At 40.4% G+C, this 19,830-nt stretch overlaps 1 protein-coding gene and 1 long non-coding RNA gene across 2 annotated transcripts in view; one reads left to right on the top strand and one right to left on the bottom strand.

Annotated features, from left to right (window-relative positions):
- CUBN (cubilin) overlaps nt 1-19,830 on the bottom strand; it is a 140,111-nt gene that overhangs the window by 86,375 nt on the left and 33,906 nt on the right. Inside the window, exons 23-27 of the mRNA XM_056484926.1 lie at nt 18,388-18,574; nt 15,003-15,163; nt 14,293-14,474; nt 13,487-13,643; nt 10,959-11,146 (exon numbers count right to left, since the gene is read on the bottom strand). Coding sequence (XP_056340901.1) covers nt 10,959-11,146; nt 13,487-13,643; nt 14,293-14,474; nt 15,003-15,163; nt 18,388-18,574 — 875 coding nt within the window. The remainder of the gene's footprint in view (nt 1-10,958; nt 11,147-13,486; nt 13,644-14,292; nt 14,475-15,002; nt 15,164-18,387; nt 18,575-19,830) is intronic.
- Nucleotides 1,913-18,724, top strand: LOC130249826 (uncharacterized). The gene is made up of 3 exons (XR_008839863.1): nt 1,913-2,037; nt 15,658-15,816; nt 18,652-18,724. It is a non-coding gene; the product is annotated as an uncharacterized LOC130249826 (long non-coding RNA).

Below are 19,830 nucleotides of genomic sequence, written 5' to 3' on the forward strand. Positions count from 1 at the left end.
TTGAGAACTATCACTGTACTTGGTATGGTTTCTCTTGGTGAAATCAGAAAAGATTGGAAGTTTCTAATTGCAGACACATTGCTGGTACTGAGCAGATGTGTTTGAAAATAAGTATGAAATTGTCCTAAGGGTTAGAAGGCAGTATGTTGAATATCAATCTCTATTTTTTTGACATGTAAAATTTGAAGGGCCACCTGATAGACAGATGAGCTGTCCCATGCCCAGCACTACAGTTAAGATTTTCTTCCAAGCCAGGGTGAGAGCTCTATTCATTCTTTCAAGGCATAAATTCATCAAAATGAAATCAAGTCAGATCCAATTAAAAATTTTAATAGTACTTTCTTTGACAAATTCGTGGTGTATACTACTCGTACTTCTGTGGCTTCAAGCCATGAAATCTTACACCAGAAAAATGTGAATGGTGAAGAATGAATCAATGTGGAGATGACTCTGAATAGTAGCTAAAACTATATCAAGATATATTTCAGAATGTACTGTTAGCTCTAGTGCTTACAAATGAAAACCCATTCTTACAGAACTACGGACTAAATCATACCCAGAAACTTCCAAATCAAAACAAAAGCTTCATGCGTCTCCTGCAATGTGATTCATCAAGGGAGCATTATTTTTATCTGAGACAGAGATTGCCACTTCTATGTCATTTCCTCTGAAAACAGTCCATCAGTTTTTGCAGACACAGAGCCTGGTTACTATGGCAATCCCTTCGTGCTGTGCTGCCCCGCGGTTTGAGTTCAGAGCAGCCTTTCGCAGGGAATCTGAGTGCCTGGCCAGCTGTAACTCATTGAGAGAGGCACAACCACCACTGCTAGAATTACAGCTGGGGTTTTTGAGCTGTCTTTCATTTCTAAATGAAGGGAACAGCTGTGCGTATTCACAGGGCATTTTGAACTTCTCAAACCACCTTTTGCTCTCACACAAACACAGGCAAGTGAAACTGAAGCTGAACACAGCTCTCATGAGCCATAATTTCTCTCCTGATCTCTGAGATAATGTTTCTTGTGTCAGGTCCTGCTCTGTCAGCTGTGTCATCTTAAACTGCTGCAAATCGAGGGAAGGTTCTTCTGCAGTCTATAGGAGGCAAGATACTCCTTATGATTGTGCAAGACAATTGGATTTTGGGGTGGTGTATTAGTCACTCCTGCACCACACTGACTCCAGGAACTGGTGATTTGACTCCCTTCCAGCTCCCCACTGGGAAAAAAGTGTTTGTTCCCCTTTCTGTGTATATATTGGTTCTGTAATATATTTATTTGTTCAGACCTTTTAGCCTCCACCAGAAAAATCCAAGTACTGCATAATGACTTTGGCAGACAATTCAACCAGCAAAACACGCAAACACCTGCAACACACGTTCAGATCCTTATCCTCTCCTTTTCAGCCCAAGCAATTGCCCAGGAGCAAGCAGAATGCTCCATTTCATCAGCCTGCACTCTGGCACTGGCTCCAGCTGGGGATGTGCTGGCTTAGAATGAATTATTCTAATTATTGAGCATGGCTCAATAACTGTTATAAAAAACTCCTTACCAAGCTCCCTAGGAGCAAGTGGATAGGTTGACATGAAGGTAAAAAGGGGAGGTACCAGCTCTCTAAGGCACGAATCCAGCTGTGTACTGCCCCACAGCGAAGTGACAGCTGAAAACCATCTGCTGTACATCAGAATGGGATTGGGAAAGCAGGACTAGCAAAAGCAACATGAAGGGTTTGGCTTGGGTAGCTCTCCTGAGGGGACATCATGGTCACCAGTATTGCATTTTGGCGTTTCTGACTCTCCAGCCTGGAAATAAGTCACTACCACCAATAATGATGCCCTGGAGGCCACAGCTGTTCACTTCTCTTTGGAGGAGCAAAGCAAAAGGGCATGACCTGTGTCACAGAAAAGCTCATTACCAGAACTGGAGCAGGGGTTCAAGGACTGAGCTGACTGGAAAATGAGGTTTCCTCTACTTGGAAGAAATAAAGATCTATAAAAAATGGGGAAAATAAACTTGGAATGTGTTCCATTTGGACATACTTGAGGTAGGGACAATTTTCTAGCCGAGTGCCTTGTCAAGCTTATTCTGTCTTGCAAAAGTGAGCCTTTCAGACTGGTAGTGACTCCATCTGTTCAGTTTTCCTGGCAGAAAACTAGGGGGGGGGAGCAGGGGGGTAGGGGAATGGGATGGATTGTTAGGGCAAAATATCTGTTTTCTCCTGGAGAATGCTATTTCTATGAAAAGGCATTGTTTGGTTGTTTTTTTTTTATCAGGAAAAACATTGCAGAAGAAAAGCCCATGCCTAATCAGCTCTGAAAAAAAGCTTCCTATATACACTAGTTATAACACATAGTCTTGATCAAGAGGTGATAGTCTTCAAAAACATACTTTCAGTTTTATATGAGTGGAAAATCTATCCTATGAATACTGACTTCTCTTTTATTGTACTGTAAATAATACTGTCATCAGATGTAATGAATTCATCATAATAATGAGCAAGTATATTAATAATTGTCTCCAACTGAGTCTTGAAACAAACTATGTGCTGTCAGAAAACCTTTCAACAGGGACCAGCAGCAACAGTGCTGGGCTGTATTTGTAGAACTAGGAAAGGAGGTGTTGCCTTGGATCAGAGCAAGAGCCAGGAGTGTCCCACCCATGGTCAGAGCCTGTAGGACAGTCTGACACATGCAAATATCCCTTTCCTCTTAGAAGTGGGAAAGTTGATATGGGATTGTTTGGATCTAAACACCAGAGGCGGTGATTACAGGTTTCTGAATAGCTCTTCCTGAAAGGAAATGAAAGGAAAATAAATTTTGGAAGGGAACTTTTGATGGCATTGCCACAAATATGTTACCAGAAAATAAAGAGGCAAAAACCAGACAATATAATCTTCATCCAAGTAACAGAATGAGCTCTAAAGAGGGATCACCATTAATTGTTAAAACAAGAATTAAGACAAAAATAATTAATTTCCAAGCAACACATTTCCTTCCAGAAAGAATAGAGTGCAAACTTAAGAATCTGCAGGTCTGTCAGCCAGAGGAAAACTCAAGCAAACTAAAGGTCCAGGATGTGGCCCAGTGTGCCAGCTGAGCACTGCAATGTCATTGTTTCACAGAAACAAAGGCAGCTTCAGACTTTGAGTGACTGGCTGCATGGAGCCTTGACACTTCTGCACAAACAGGGAACAAAATGAGGTTATGTTTGTGCTTGGATGATGAGAAGAGTTTTCAATTGCCACTAGAAAAAGGCTCTCCTTAAGAACTCATTCTAATTAATATTTTAATATGATTATTTAAAAATGTTTATACCATAGATGACTACAATAAAAGCCCTTGCTCTGACCATCATAGGCACCTTTCTTGTCTCCACAGAATGACACACTTTCACTAATGCACCATTTTATTCCATAGTACAATGGAATTTGACATCAGGCATCACTTAGACATGTAGGTATACTAGTTAATCTTGCTGGGATTTATCTAACATATGGAAATAAATAAATGTCTAGGTTTTTAATAGTAAGATTTTATCTGAGTCCATGTTTTGTCTTGTAACCCGAGTCTGAAATAATTGGAGCCCTTTGAAAATTTTGAGCGATGTTGAAGTCTACATTACACTGGAATGATTTTTTTTACAAATAGTTTAGTGCATTAGCACTTACTTCCTTCTAAAAGAAAGCAAAGATTTTTAAACTACAGTCATATCTGCTCATTCCTGCCTTTCTAGGGAAGGTTTATTTATGCAAATTATATGAAATCAACATTTTTTGTTAGCAATGAATGGATTATAAGAATGTAAGAAATGCAGGGTGTATCTTTGGATTAAATTTTAAAATTGTTTTAGATACAGAAGTAGGAATTAACTGCTGCTGAAGAAAGGCATGCCTAGGAGACATCCACCTAGTTTGTACATTGCAAAATCTGCACTCAAAACCTTATTTGTTCAGCCTGCCATTCTAAATCTCCAAAGCTCTGTCGGGAAGGCACCTCCTCCCAGTCTGCATCCTGTGCTGGACAGAATCCAGATGGGTCCCTAAAGTGTCTCTGCTGCTTTTGCTGACCAAGGCACTGCCTGGGGATCCACGCCTTTGTGGCAGTGGGATCACATTCCTCGTGATGAGGCTGTTGCTATTTTGGTAGAGTGACTGGTGTCCTCAAAGCAGAAATTGAGATGTTCCTCTGCAGCGAGAATCCACTCATGGTGCAGGGAACAGCACTGTTTTGAGCTTGGGACAATAATATTTCCAAAGTTATTCTTCAGCAGAAATCTGTGAAAAGCTCCTTACAAAGGGAAGGGCTGTGCCTAAGGGGATGGAGAGGTGTGCCTGCTCTGAAAAGCCCAGGATGGTCTGAGCAGTTTGCAGTGCTCTGACTTGTGCCCAGGGCTGTGCTTCTCCTCCTGTGCTTTGCCAGCCCAGATGAACTGTACTGTAAAGGAAGGAGCATCACACTGACACCATAAAGGGCCAGAGAGGGCAGGAAGGACTCTGGGAATTACCCCTTATTTGAGAAAATTTTCATCATGCATAGTTATGGACACTGTGGAGAGCTGAAGCTTGGTCTCAGCAAACAGAGACAGAAGAAAAGGGAAATATTCCTGCCTCTTAGGCTTTCAGCCTTGCTTTTGGGAACAATGCAGGGGTCCACATGACCTTCCTCAAAGTCCAGAGTGATTCTTTCTGAGCTGTCTGGGGTCTTCCCTTTGATGAGGACAAGCTTTGATTGATTTAAATGGAGTTTCTCCAGCCCCAATGTAACTTTTATATTGCGAGGCCTGTGCTGAGTGTGATAAGCAGACAGTCACAGATAATGGCCAGACTTCCAGCAAAATCTAGAATACAGAAGAAGAACAGAGGAAACAAGAACCCAGCTGCAGATGAGTCCCAAATATTCTTTCTCCAACAAGGGGCATGCACACCACCATCATGTGGTGGTATTTCACAGTCATTTCTTTGTACCATGCTTTTTTTCTGAAGGAACAGGCTAAGTCACATTGCTATGAGCTGGCAGGGTGTGGAAAATGCCAAGTCCATGAAGGTCTGACTCATTTTGTGAGTCCAAAAGAGGAGTCTGTGCTGGCTTCACTTGTGCTTCTTGCCATCTGAGGTTTCTGTAGGCAACCCTGCCATCACTACAAATTTAGCTGTTGTGAGGGCTTTTGCATGTGTTTGTAATTTTGCTTCTACATAACCTTTCAAACAGCAAAACCAAAGTGTACTTTGATTCTGGCAATGTAGGCAATTAGAAAAACAAAAAATTGGAGCACTGAGCTGGTCTTGTTTAGGGTAAACATCTTTTTGGCCTGACACTCTCCTTTTAAACACCCAGATCTCTCATTGAAAATCAGTGCATGGGCTAAGATTTCATTGTATACCAATGGTGAAGCCTGGCACAGAAACCTGAGGAGAATTGTAACTTTTATCCTTACAGTCTTACACTGAAGGATTTCTTGTGGAGGCCCATAACTGCATGAAGGAATTCAGGGATGTGCTGTTGTGCTGCCAGCTTGCATGATAATATGTTGAAGGATAGCACTGCAGCCTGGCCAGCAGGCTGGGATTTGATGTCTGGGTGCAGGACCTGGGTGGGTATATTTCATACATCATCTGCTTCTCCAGGGAGATGTACTACCAGGGACATTCTGTAAATCAATGCATGGCCATAAGAAATGACTAGAAGAATTTCTGCAGCACTTTAGAAAGACACACTCATAAATAAAATGTAATAACAGTAATCTTCTAATATAGTTTAAGCACATTTGCTAATCACAAGAGGGAGCAAAACTAGAAATAGGGTAAGATATTTTTATGTTAAGCTAATAAAAAAAGAGGATGACCAGATGAGTGTGAGCGACAATTATCTAATGCAGTATTCCCAGATGGAGAAAAAGGATATTATGGCACATCCCTGGAATGCTACTGTGGTTTAAAAAAGGAGGAGGGAAAGACATATCCTGCTACCAACAGAAAGAAATGAAACAGTTCTCAGGAGCAGATGCCATATTAATTACTGTATTCATTTGATAATATTCCTCATAAAATCGTGCAATGATATTTTAACCACTTTGAGCCTAGCTGCTGAAAGAGTCTGGGCTGCTTAAGCACACTGACAGGAAGCAAGCAAGGCAGTGCTCTGGTCCAAAGTGGAACTCTGTCCTGGTCTGCAGCAGAAGAAAAGCATTTGTTCTTATCAGGCAGATATTTGCCTTCATTAGACGTTCTTTTGCATTAACCCAATGATAATTCCAACATTGACAGTAGATGCACAGACCAAAGGAGTGAAACAGAGAGCTCTGGATCTTGTCTTGCTGCCTGACACAATTTTGCTATCTGCTTATCAGGCTGCTGACATCTTGCAAAAGGCTGGGCAAAGCCTGCCCTTGTCCTGGTTCTGGCCAGGACAGGGTTAACTTTCTGCAGTAGGTGGGAGGGGGCATGGCCAGGATATAGGGTTTGTTCTGTACCACCTCACTTCATTGCCAGTGGACAGGGCCAGGAAGAAGGGTCTCCTTCTGGCCTAGAAAACCTGGCAGAGGGAGCTGTCAGGTATTGTCTGTTAAAGTTTGGGGTCTTTTTTGCCTGTGTGGATAATCTGTTTTCTTATACCTCTGTCATTAGTATTTTTGCTGTATTGATACTGTTAATTTTCTTATCTCAACCCTTGATCTTTGCCTTTTGTGCCTCCAATTGGAGGGGGAAAGGGGGCCAGTGCATGGCTTTAGTGGGAGTGCTAAACCGGAGAGTATCATTCCTAAGCCATGACATCCCTGCAATTAATAAAAGCAAATGCTAAACAGACTGGACATCAAGGGACAGTAGCACTTTTTGAGCAGAAGAACAGAGGGGGACGTTGTCACTGAAAGACAAAATGATCAGTGATTTTCAAATAATATTTTTCTTTTATAAGGAAGGAGTCTTGTATGAGGAAGGAGTCCTGAAGGCAGGACTCTGATCTTCAGGGCAAAAAACCATGACATTCTTCCTGCTTTGCCTCCCCAGAGATTATGTTCTGCCATACCAAATAAGAAGCTAATTAATCACCTTAAGGGGGGAGTTAAATATATGCTTGTTCAGCTAATAATCTGATGAATATAGAGGAAAGAATGACATTTCTATGTCATTGCCTGCAATATCTCACTAGTTACAGTCCCATGACTCCTCTAGAAAGACTGATGTCAGGGTGTTTAGCCAAGGCACAGCAAGCAATATAAGTTAAAGACCATCCAATCTAATTTCAGTTAGTGTAGCATCACCAGTAAAGTCTGCTATTTGATATGCCTTGTATCTTATTGTGTCACTTCTGTACATGTTTTTATCAGAAGCAATTAATCTCATAGTCTTGCAACTTCTCTGCAAAACTCCTTCCAAAATGTCACACATCCTATGAGCATTACTAGCAATGAGCCAACATCCTCTGACAGGACATGAAACACTGCACAGTGCTCCTTTGCTGGGAAAGAGCTCATATGAGATTCATGCTAGAGACTGGCATAGTACAAAAACTGCAGTTTTGCTTCCCTCTCACATTGCCCCTTCTCAGTTTCTGGCACCTCCACACAGAGGCAGAGAATTGCCACAAAGTCAGAAGAGCAGAGTTTTTTCCTTCCTACTTGACGCATGTATAAATAGTTGTATATGCTAAAGTGGGTGGAGATGCAGGTCCTGCCCAGACCCAATGCTCCCTGCAGCTCACCATGAGTAACACCTGCCAGCTGGTGGAATGGTGGCCTAGCTGACAAGAAGCATCCCGTGATCAAAGGAGAAAAGGAAATAGGTAACACAATACACAGCTGACTTTTCATTTTACAGATGTGACTGAATTTCAGTCTGGAAGAACTGCACTGTACTTACTTGTGCCCACTGGACATCTGACTATATTTTTCTGCCCTTAATGTGAAGCAGTTATTTGCTCTATGGCATGACAATGTCTTTGGTAACTGAAAATCACTAGGAATACCCATGTGTAGAAATTTTTGGTTTTGACATTACACATATAACTTCTGACTCATATGTGGACCAAAGCCAGGGAGCAAGTAGCTAATTAACTGTGTACATCTGACTGAATTAGTCATGAAGCAAATGCTCTTTTTATGTGGGTTTGGGTCAGGGTGGAAGAACAGGCCCTTTTCCAGTATGGAGACTGGGACCAAAACTGTTGTGTGCAACAGACAAGGTCCAGCAGTACTCAGGAAAACAGCTTGCTCAGTCTAGCTGTCCCCACCCCACCAAGCACCATGGTTTTCCCCTTCTGAATTCAGAAAGATTTAAAAAAAAAAATTATAGCTTTAGTTTGAGACTTTAAAAATATGTCTACATGTCCATTAATCTGTTTCTCACAGTAACTTTAAAAAATGGCTTTATGACTTTTGGGGTTTTTTTCTGCAACTGCATTTCTTGACTGTAGTTTGCTAAGACAGGTCATGTCTCTGCCATAACACCTCTGCAACATTTAGTTTTGTCCTTTTGCATCATATATCACTTTTCCTTACTTCTTCTGCCACTTCAACTGTGATCATCACCTAATCCAATCTAACATCTAACTCCTGTCCTTCCTGTCCCCAGCCTCCCAGCAGGCAGGAGGAAATATTGTCACCAAGCCTGCCATCTGCTAGCTGCCACGGAGCAGCTGATGGAGCTGTCAGAGCTGCCACAGAGCTAAGAAGACAAAGAGAGTGTTGCTGTCTGCTGTAAGAGCCTGGGGTGGGAGAGCTGCTGCCACAAACCCAAATGAAGATGGGGGAAGGGGCACTTAAAAGCTCTGGGGAAAAGAGCACTTGATCAGCACCAGTGGCCACTCTGGTTCATGAGTGTAGCTACTTGGAAAGTGTCTGAGCAGCAGCCTCCCATTTCCTCCCAGACAATGGTGAGGGACTTTGGCATATGGTCCCTGCATCACCTCCTCAGACTACAGTCAACAGGTTATGTCTCTATTATACTCGTTGAGAGCAGCAGATCTTCCCTCTCTTACACTTCTCTGCAATACAGGAATCCCAAAACTGACACGTGGCAGAAAAGTAATTTATTTTAGTTGAATCGATATGAGGTTTCTTTTAATTATCCTTTTTTTCCTATTTGCAACAGTGTCAGACTGCACATGGATTTCAAGCAGAAAAGTCCCAAATATCTCCAGTCTGCTTAGAAAGTGAACTGTACACTTGTTCCAGATGATTCCCCCTTTCCCCTACACCACAGCACATTCCCAGCCTTGCCAATATGTTCCCCTTTCGCAAGATGCAGGGTGGGAGCAAACACTGTTCAATTCCCTGGCTGGTTCAACCTTGCTCTCTTTTTACACTATGGCACATATTCGAGCAGCATGCAACAACCAAATGAGAACATCTTTTCCAAGTGGTATTTCTTAATGGCATTTGGAGAAAGATTTGTTAGTAATGTTACATGAATTGCAAGTAAAAGCCTCCTAGCACACTTCCATGACTTTATTTGCCCTGTTTTTTTTCTTTTTTATACCTTTTTCAGTCTGTAATTTTCTTTGATTGAAAGCACTGAAAAAATTGTTAAGCAAAGAATGCTCCTGTCTCCTCACTCTCTCCAGTATGTTTTAATTCTGTTCTTTTAAGTGCCTTGGATCAGGTCCTTGCCCCTGGCACTATTCCTGCACCCTTGACTTATGGCTAGAATAGTCTCTTCTGGCAAGTTTCTTGCTCCTCACAGGCTTGCTACTGTGTGCAGAGCTCCTGCTTTCCATGGGTCAAGGCCTTAGGCATCTTGAGACTAGCACTGGCCCCTCCACTTGGCTCCAATGTTTCTTTTTCAGCCTCCTCACAAAAACAAACCAGGCTTAATAGTTAGTTCTCAATACAGTGCTCCCTTGTTTGTTTTCTTCACATCTATTCTTTCTTTCCATTCCTGGCCACAGAGAGAAGAAAGCTGGAAGAACACTTTTGCCAATTTACTACCAATGCAGAGCTGTGAAAGCTGCCATAGTAACGAGGTAGAGGGAGCGAGGGAAGGACATCTAGAAGGAACAGACTAGGCTATCCACCAGTCTGTTGCTGAACCTTCTGCAATATTCAGGTGTAAATATCCCCAGAAGTACAGGTACTATTCCATAGTCCTCTCCCTGGCTGTAATTAGCCTTCTCCATGGTTTCTCTAAATGTCATTTCTTCTCGTGCAAAAACCCAAGTAGAGCACAGGGGCTACATGCTGGCATCCTGTACAAGGGTGAGATCTGAAGGATGAATCAGCCCAGCAGAACAGCAAAATTGTAGGCAGGAGATTATAATCCATATGAGTACCCTATACATGCTACAGTACTAAGTACAAAATTGAGAGAAAATAACTTTTCAGTTTTCTTAGAAAATTTTGAGAAAACATATTTTTTGTCATTGAAATATTTTTTTGAGAAAATGAAAATAAAGAGTACTTGGCTTTAGATTGACTCTATGGTTTTATTTGCCTAAAAATGTCACATTTTGTTTGGGTGCATTCATTTTCTTTTAGTCATTAGATGAATTATGAAAAGTATAAACAGGAGACACAGCAACCCTCCCTTTAAAAATGTAGATATTTATCAAAGTTTTTGAACATTCCTCACCCCTTCTCAGATAAAAACAAGAGGAAAATAATTGGGCTCTCTGCCTTTTTGCAATCCATTTACTAATGTCAGGATTTCCCCTTCCTTGCATGAAGCTGGAATCACAACATCTCACTTGCCCAGAAAAGCCAGGGAATCTAATCAAAGGTGGACATTAGACTGTACCAAACCCAAGCACCTGAGAGAGATTCTCCCTCTCAGAGGCACACACCTGCCTTAAGGTAGCAATGCTTCACTCCTTACTGATCACTGAGGAAACAGGGCTAAATGGTTTGCATTTAACACTTGAGCTTCAATGGTAACATTTAGATAAGATAAATTTCCCCTTGTTCTTCTGCAATCTTATTATTTTTCTTTATTGTTAAAGACTTGATTTTTCTCGTTTCTAGAATGTGGGCACATACCTTCAAGAAGTCACGATTACAGTCAGATCCACCTTCTAAATCAAAGGCTGTGAAGCTATAGTTGAGAGTGTTCCCCTTGGTAGTTTGGATAGTCCACTTGCAGTGCTCATTTAATGGGTAATTATTTGGATAATTTAAACTTTCCAATATGCCATGGCTACGATTAACAGTCAGCACATCACGGCAAACTGAAAAAAAAAAAAAAGTGGCAATAGATTATTTTTGTACATTGTTATTAATCCAGTATCTCAAAAATTACTAATTGAAGTTACTGATAGCTGATAGCATTACAGGGCGAGAAATATTTTTATTCAGGTTAGAGAAGCCATGCAGAAAGAGAATGGTGATCTGTTGAAGAGCATATTTGATATGTCTCAACCAAAATTCTGACTATTCAAACTTGAATCTTTCAGCATTATTATGACCTCCTTTAGAAATGTACCCTGTCATTTGAAACAATCTGGGGAGGTGCTCAACAAATATTAACTAATAGATAAAAGTGGTTTATTTTGGCTAACTAGGAAAAAATTATGATCCCTGGCTAAAACAACCAATGGAAAGCACACTACTAGTATTGGGCTTTCTAGCCCCAGGAAGAGAATGTGATAATGAAATTTCTTAAAAAGGAGCCATGATTTTCCTTGTGAGACATTCAATAGCATCCTAGCATAAGAACTGGACCCTCACCTGGAATAATAAGAGCTTTCCTTGAAGTGCAGAGAAAATGAAAATAAAATAAACTAGATAAAGAACAAAATTACAATTATGGCATTAGGTCTGTAAGTATCTTTTTCTGTATCCACCTTTCCCAAAAGACTAAAAATATCACTGTGGGCAATCCCTTTTCTGGAGAGAGCATACAATGTGTATTGGGAGCAGAGCAGTGTAATTATTGCACAGGGAAGTGGGCAGGAGGCAGGGATCAGAGCTGGCTGTTTGGTTTTGCAAATCTGCAGTGTTTGAACAGCAGAAAATAGCTGAGATTCACTTAGTACACTTAGTACACTTCACGGATAGTACACCTACTCCTGTACTTTTTTTTTATTCTATCCCAACGATTTAAAGGTCTGTGTTCTCAGTATTTCAAAATGCTTGGGATACAGCTGAAGGTCAGGGCCAGGTGGAGTGAAGCTTGCCTGCTAAGCTACACTGAAGCATATGACTTTTTGAAAGGGCAGGATGAAGAGCATTTTTTGCTACCCCCTGCAATCAGAACTTTACTAGAAACATATCAGGCACAAAGGTGCCTTTGAATGGTAACCTGATATCATGTTTTCCTTTGCAACATTTTCCAACTAATCATTAAATTTCTTTCATGTACATGTAAATGTATCTGATATCTAAGCATCCTTATTTTACAACATACTGCCTACATAATTTTAGCTTTTGGGCAAGCCATTAAAAGCTTTCTCTGATGCATCTTCAAGAATTAAATATGAATGTAAATCACATTATCTGATAGCTCAGGTTCTATGTCTGAGTGCTTTGAAAGTGCTCTTCCTGCTTAATTAATGAAAGGCAGGGGAAACCTTTCCTAATATATCCTCTTGACATTGCAGTCTGAAAAGTACATGGTAGATGAATGTGTAATGATATCTGTAAGGAATGAGGGAGCCAAGGCTCCCTCTCTCTTCTAATTACTGTATGTGTTATGCATGGATGAATAGCTCTGTCTTTTCACAATCCATTTACTATTGTCCAAACCTAGGACAACTTCATGTCTATAAACCTACAACAATCCTTGTCACTTGGGAATGTCATATTTAGAGGACACAAAGATGCTTGCAAATCACTTTGTATGTGATGAAATTACGTATCTTCCAATGTGCATTTAACTGTAAAAAAAGTAAAAAGTGTATAAAGAGAAAAGTAAACACCAGGAGTATATTCAGATTATGACTGGGAATAAAATAACTTTGTCATATGTCTTCTTGGATTTTTCTCCAAATGCTATTATTCTGATATTTCTGGGGTAGTACTATTTTACAAAAAAGAAATGTTTGCAAGAAAAGTATTACCCTTACCACAAGATTTAAATAAACACAAAACTTTAAAAAGTGGTCCCCATAGGCTAAATTATCCCAAGCACCGAGAATGATGCAGTCTGGCTGACAGAAACTCCTTTGTCATCCTGCCTCAAAAGCAGCTCTAAGATCAGAGTATCTTGCTGTATCTGCCTTCCCTTTATAAAAATGCAGGAGCCTGAAGGAGCAGAACAGCCAAATCCACCCTGTTATGGACTTCCAGTACTTGTTTTTCTGAGTAAATCTGGAGTGGTAAGTACCACTTCTGCAGGTAATTGAAACAGAACCACCTTACTAGCTTTCTCCTAAGGAGGAGATAATCTCCATCACAGGTAGATGGGCAGATAAGTTTTAGCTCTCTTTGTTCTGTAACAGTACCAGAATAGAAAATCTGGGTTGTTGGTGTGCTCTATACATTTTACTGTGCTGATAAATATGTAAGATCATGGGCTGCAAGCAGTTTCACAGACAACATGAGCTGTAGAAATATCTTCCTTTACTTACCCTGTTTGTATTTGGCTAAGAAACCTCCACCTTGCAGACTGTTGTCTGTCCTTAGTTTTACATACGCTCTGTCTCCACTGGAGTGGATAGTTTGTGGTATCTGATCCCCACAAAATTTACCTAGCTGTCTAGCATTGCTGCTGTTGCCATCATATATCTAAAAAAAAAAACAAACAAAAGGGAGAAAGGAAAAAGAAAAAAGAAAATATAAAGCTGATGACATTACAAATCTGATTAATTTCCCCCTGACAAATGTCTGCTTAGGGAAATGTTACTGGGTATACAAGAGGTTAAATTCCATTTCTGCTCAGAGGAAGCCTGGCAGGCATTTCAGAAACAAGCAAAAACAGGAAGCCAGTAACTGAATACTAGTGGGTTTTTAGGGGCTTAGTCATCAAGAGGGGAACACAGCAGTCCATCTCAATTTTATTAGAAATATTCAAATAATTTATGCAACAATTCAAATATGAGATTTGGGGTTAACAATATGGTTATTGACACCATTGTGCTTTGTTCTACGTAATTTACTAAGAAAGTATACTGTTCAAAACACAGAAAATTTAAAAGATACATAGATGTTTCTATCTCAGATTCTTTCTATCTGGACATAAATGCTGTTCTTACCAGCAGCTACACAGGCACTGCTGCCTTGCCTCTCATGGCTCCATGAGATGAAGGTAGCAAATCAACATGGAGCTTTCCTATTCTGTTCACTTAGAATATTTGAAAACCAAGGCCCTGTGTTTTTTCCTGGCCCTTGTACTCAGCACACTCATCTGCCTCCTGTGGAGCAAAGTGTCACCCACCGCAAGGTAATCAAAGCTGCACTTCGGGTGATATTCCAGATGGAACTGCTCAAACTGGATTTCAAATGGACTTCCTCTGCTTCCTTTGAGCAGCCAGTAGCACTCTGAATTGTGGTAATATGGCATAGGGTAGTTGGGAGACATGAAGATGCCAGAAGCTGTTACCAAAGTCCCACCACAACCTGAAAATAGCAGAGAAAGCAAACCAACATTTAACAATGAGCAGAGAATTAAACCTGGAGTGTGTGATTCTCACTACTGACCTCCTTCACATGTCCTGAACATCTTCAGTAATGCCCCAAAAATCTGCATCCAGCCATAAATATAAGCAGAAGAGAGCCCATAGCAAATAAAAGTATTAACTATCAAATTTGAAGGGTGCTTCTGATAGAGAAGAATTAGAAATTAAAAACCTCTTCTTTAAATTCTTAATTACTGCTTTCCTAAACATAAAAGAAAATTTAAACTACTGTATATCTAGGGTATACTAGTATAGTATGCTCTTCTCTGTGGTGGAAAAAGAAAGCCCAAGGATCAAGAAATGTCCTTGATCTTAACAGCATGCATACGTGTCACGATATAATTAGCAGACAGACTTTAGAAGATTGGAAGCAGAAAAACTGTGGGGAAAAAGGTGAGAAATTAAATACAAACACAAGATCAAAAATAAGATGTGTAAAATATTTCTATACTTGATGCAGTCATTTTACCTGCTGAGGTACCATCCCACTCTGCTGAAAATCCCTGTCTTGTGCCAAATACGTCACTTACAAACTTTATCCACAGCTTGTTACCATGAGAGATTATAACAGGAGGCAGGTCTGTACCACAGTACTTTCCAAGAGAAGGAGAAGTTTCATAGCCTCCATCTCTAGAATGGTAAAGAAGAAAAACCTTTGGTCAAAGAGAGGCACCATGAGAAATGCTAGCAAATCAAAAATCTTGTGAACACGTTTAGTTGCCACCACACAAATGGGAATTAATTTCTGAATTAATTTCATGATTTTATGATGTGATGCATGTTTTGAAATACTTTCTTAGTCTTCAGAATTGGTTCTACAACCGCTTATTTTCCTGTTTTTAAATTAAGTAATATTTCCAGTCACATTTTTTTAATACTGTAATCAGGATTCACAGCTAATGTTCTGTTTTGCCTCCTGCACATGCCCTATGGGGAAAAAAATAAAAAAGAGGGTGGCAACCTGCTTATCAATTGCTTCCTGAGTTTGTCTTTAAGCACTTCCATGCTACAAACAACCTACAGGTCAGTAGGACAATAACAGATAATTTATATCTATATATGGTTGTGAACTTCCTATGATGCTTTTTAAGTGGACAGTAACACTTTCAATTGCATATTCACAGGTTTACTTCTGCTTTTGGGAAAAAATTCTACTTAGCCTTTGGCACTCTCCTTTCTTGTCATCCTCCCAGCTAAACTCCTTGCTGCTGTCTCATGTTACTGGCAGTAGAAGAAATGTGCTAGAACCTCCCCTCTCCTGCATCTTGGCCTCTGCAGCTGTGGTCAGATGTAATTTTCTTAGTTGACTGAATGCAATTTATCAGAGGACATCTCAGGACAAGAAATGGGAGTGGCACTTCACCTAAGACTTGTGTAGCTACCGCATTTAAAAGTATCAGGTTTGAAGAGACATTCTAAAAATCCAGTTATAGCAGCAACAGTGTGCTGAGTTGCACTTAGAATGTTCTGTCCATATCTTAAAACCTGTTTAATGCTGCTGAACTCTTTACAGTGAAAACAGAGTTAGATTTATTCTATAAATAAATGTTTTCAGTTCCTAAGGTGAAAAGTTGAAAAAGATCACCCTGTTGACAATTTAGACAACTCCAAATTAAAGTGTTAATTGTTAAAATAAAGTTTGATTAAATTTAATCTCAGATTGTTGTTTTAAAAAGAAAAAGAAATTAAATACTTTACTTAGAAAATATTGAAAAAGCTTTTTAGGTTTTCGTAACATTTTCCAGTTTGTATGTACAGCTAAAAAATCCAGATAATTCAGCTGGATTTCAGAATCTCAATAATGCAACTTCAGCAAGCAGATTTTTGTTTGGTTTTAAAAAGAAGATACTACTTACCAAGGAGTAACCCATACAGAATATCTGGTATAACATTCAGGATGAGCTTTATCATGGTGCTCAGTGAGGTAATGGAAACTCTTAGCATGCTCAGACTGAAAAAACACACTGCATTCTGCAGATATGGTTCACCCAGAGAGCTGGCTCAGGAGGACAGGAATGGGTGCACCAACACTGCAAATTGCAAATCCATCTGCAGGCACGCAGCAGAAAGGATATGCACTTGGTGCTGCTGTAATGTAAGCAGGTAACCTTCCTGTAAATATTCCTTTCTTCTATTTGTCTCTGTCCTGGACAATTCCCTAGTAAGTATCCTAAGTTTAATGGTCATGCCAGTTAGAAAAATACAGCAGATTATTTACATGCTCCTCTCGTTACCTCCTAGAGTAGCTGCTTCTAAAGACTATAAACAAAAAACAGAATATAGAATAGTTTGGGTTGGAAGGGACATTTAAGGGTCATCTATGGCACCAAACTCTGCAACAAATAGGGACATCTTCAACTAGATCAGGTTGCTCAGAGCCTCATCCAGCCTGACCTTGACTATTTCCAGGGATGGGGCATCAGCTACCTCTGTGGGCAACCTGTTCCAGTGCCTCACTACCCTCACTGATAAAATTTCTTCTGAACAATCCAAACTCTCTCAGCCTGTCTTCATTTGAGAGTGCTCCAGTCCTCCAATTGTCTTCATGGTCCTCCTCTGAACTTGCTCCAAGAGGTCTATGTCCTTATGCTGGGGGCCCCAGAGCTGGATGCAGCATTCCAGGTGAGGCTTCTCTCACCAGGGCAGAGCAGAGAGCCAGAATCACCTCCCTTGCCTGCTGCCCACGATGCTTTTGATGCAGCCCAGGATACAGCTGGCTTTCTGGGCTGCAAGGGTACATTGCCAGAGCCTCTCTCATTTTTCGTCCACCAGCACTCTCAGGTCCTTCTCCACTGGGCTGCTCTGGATCTGTTCACTCCCCAGCCTGTACTGATATTGAGAGTTGCTCCAAACCAGGAGCAGGACATTGTACCTGGTCTCATGAGGTTCACATGGGCCAATTGGTCAAGCTTGTCCAGACCCCTCTGGATGGAATGCTGTCCTTCAGGAGTGTCAAATGCACCACTCAGCTTGGTGTCATCTGCAAACTTGCTGAGGGTGCACTTGATCCCACTGTCTATGTCATTAATGAAGATATTAAATAACACTGATCCTAGTACAGACTCCTGAGGGATCATTTGTCAGAGATCTCCATCTGCACATCAAGCCATTGACCACTACCCTCTGGATGTGACAATCCAGTCAATTCCTCATCTTCCAAACCACTCATCCAATCTATCTCTCTCCAATTTAGTAAGAAGAATGTTGTGGAGGACTGTGTCAAAAACTTTACAGAAGTCACACAGAGATGACATCTGTAGCTGTTCACTGATGTAGTTATTCCATCACAGAAGGCCACTAGGTTGGTCAAGAATGGCCTTGGTGAAGTTGTCTTGGCCATCTCCAGCCACCTCCCTGTCTTCCCTCTGCCTTAGCAGAGCTTCTAGGAGGATCTGTTCCATTATATTTCCAGGCACAGATGTGAGGCAAACAGATCAATAGTTCCTAGGGTCCTCTTTTCTACCCTTTTTAAGAATGGGTACAATGTTTCCCCTTTTCCAGTCACCTGGAACTTCACCTAACTGCCATGAGTTTTCAAATATCATGGAGAATATGTCACAAAACAGACAATAAAACTTTTTGTTCCTGCACTAAGGAAAACAGTCCAAATGCAGTGCATGGGAACACAGTCTACACACTCCATTTGCTCTGAGAATTGGAATTTATCAAGAGGAAAAGCTGACAACAGAGGATGAGAGGAGGAAAAGGCAGCTTTTAAAGCTCTCTGATAAGTCCCTCTCCCACACTGACAGCAAGGCATATAATTAAAACGAAATATTCTGAACATGCTTAAGTGTGTTTGGACAACATACATGGTAATCAGTACTGAGGACAAGAGAGAGAATTAGCCTTGCCTGATTTCTACATAATCCTCTGTGCAGCGTTTATTGCCTTCCAAGGTGAAGTTGGTGAAGCTCAGCACGATCTGCCTGTTGGTTCCCACAGTGATGGTGTAGGTGCACTCAGTCCGCACTGGGTAGTTACTGGGGTAGTTGGGAGATGTCAGCACACCAGTTTCAGAGCTGTAGTTGTGAGAGCAAACTTTAAAAAGAAAAGAAACAAAGATGAATTAATGTCATATGTCTGCTAAATTAACAGGAAATTTCTATTTTCAACAGGCAGAGGAGCAAACATCCTGTGTTCCTGTGCAATTATAACTCTTCCTGGACACTTCTTACTGCTGAATGTCAACATAGAAACTAAAAGCAGAGTCCAGCTGTTTCATGGCATTTCTTACATTTGAGTTGATTTGTTCAGCTTTTACCATTACTGTGTCTGTAATAAATAGGTAACATTAAAGCAGTTTCAGCTGCCTAGATGGCTTTGTCCTAAAGCCCAAGGAAGCAGAGAAAGGAAACTGAAAGGGATGTTTTGTTGAAGATGAAAGTTAGGATTCCTGATTTTATGAAAAGCAGTGGTGATGGAAACTAAATATAATTTCTAGGTATGAGGACAAGCTAAATTGTTTTCAAGCATTCCCCATGGTCAAAGCTGTTAGACGGGATTTTATAGCTAAATTTCTTTTCCCATTTTCTGGGCCTTAAGTGACAATAAGTTGAAAAGTGGTATAATCCTTAGAATTTGAGGACATAAGAGTTTTACTTAAATCTTATATTTAAATGAACTACATCTTTTTTTGTGAGCAACATATATGCTGGGAAGAAGAAAATAGTGTTGACTATTGCTGAGATAGAACCTAAGCAATAATTAATAATATTTCTCATTTCAAAACACAGACATAAAGACTAGGAATAAAAATATTTGCTATAAAATAGTATGAAACTTTGTTTGGAAAGAAGAATTGTTGTCTATTAGTTGATCACAGTCAATGAACAAAGTCTGTGATATGACTGCAAAAAGGCCAAGAAGAAATGTGAACTGGGCAGGTGTTTTCAGGCAAAACAGGAAATTCTGAAGACACTGCACAAGGCAATGGTGACATGTCACCTGGAAAAATGTGGATAACCATGGTCACTGATGTTCTGAAAATCAAATGAGAACAAGTAAGACAGAGGTTGTGGAGATAGCAGGAAATTAGTAGATTGTAGGCAAGAGACACTGGAAGAGCTTGTTTGGCTTAGCAAGTGCAGAGAAACGTCAAGAAGCATGAAGAAAGGAAAAACAGAACACATTCCAAATGACAGGACAAGTTCAGAAGTTAAAAAATGTCCATGAGTACAGACACATAGAAATTAGGAGAAAGTTTCTATTAGGAAGTGAGTTTCTAGAGCAATGATCCACTCAGCATTACAGATGCAGAAAGGAGAAAACAGTCCACTGGTTCTTAAGATAAAGTT

Source organism: Oenanthe melanoleuca, chromosome 2 (genome assembly GCF_029582105.1).
Source record: "Oenanthe melanoleuca isolate GR-GAL-2019-014 chromosome 2, OMel1.0, whole genome shotgun sequence".
NCBI classification, from domain to species: domain Eukaryota; kingdom Metazoa; phylum Chordata; class Aves; order Passeriformes; family Muscicapidae; genus Oenanthe; species Oenanthe melanoleuca.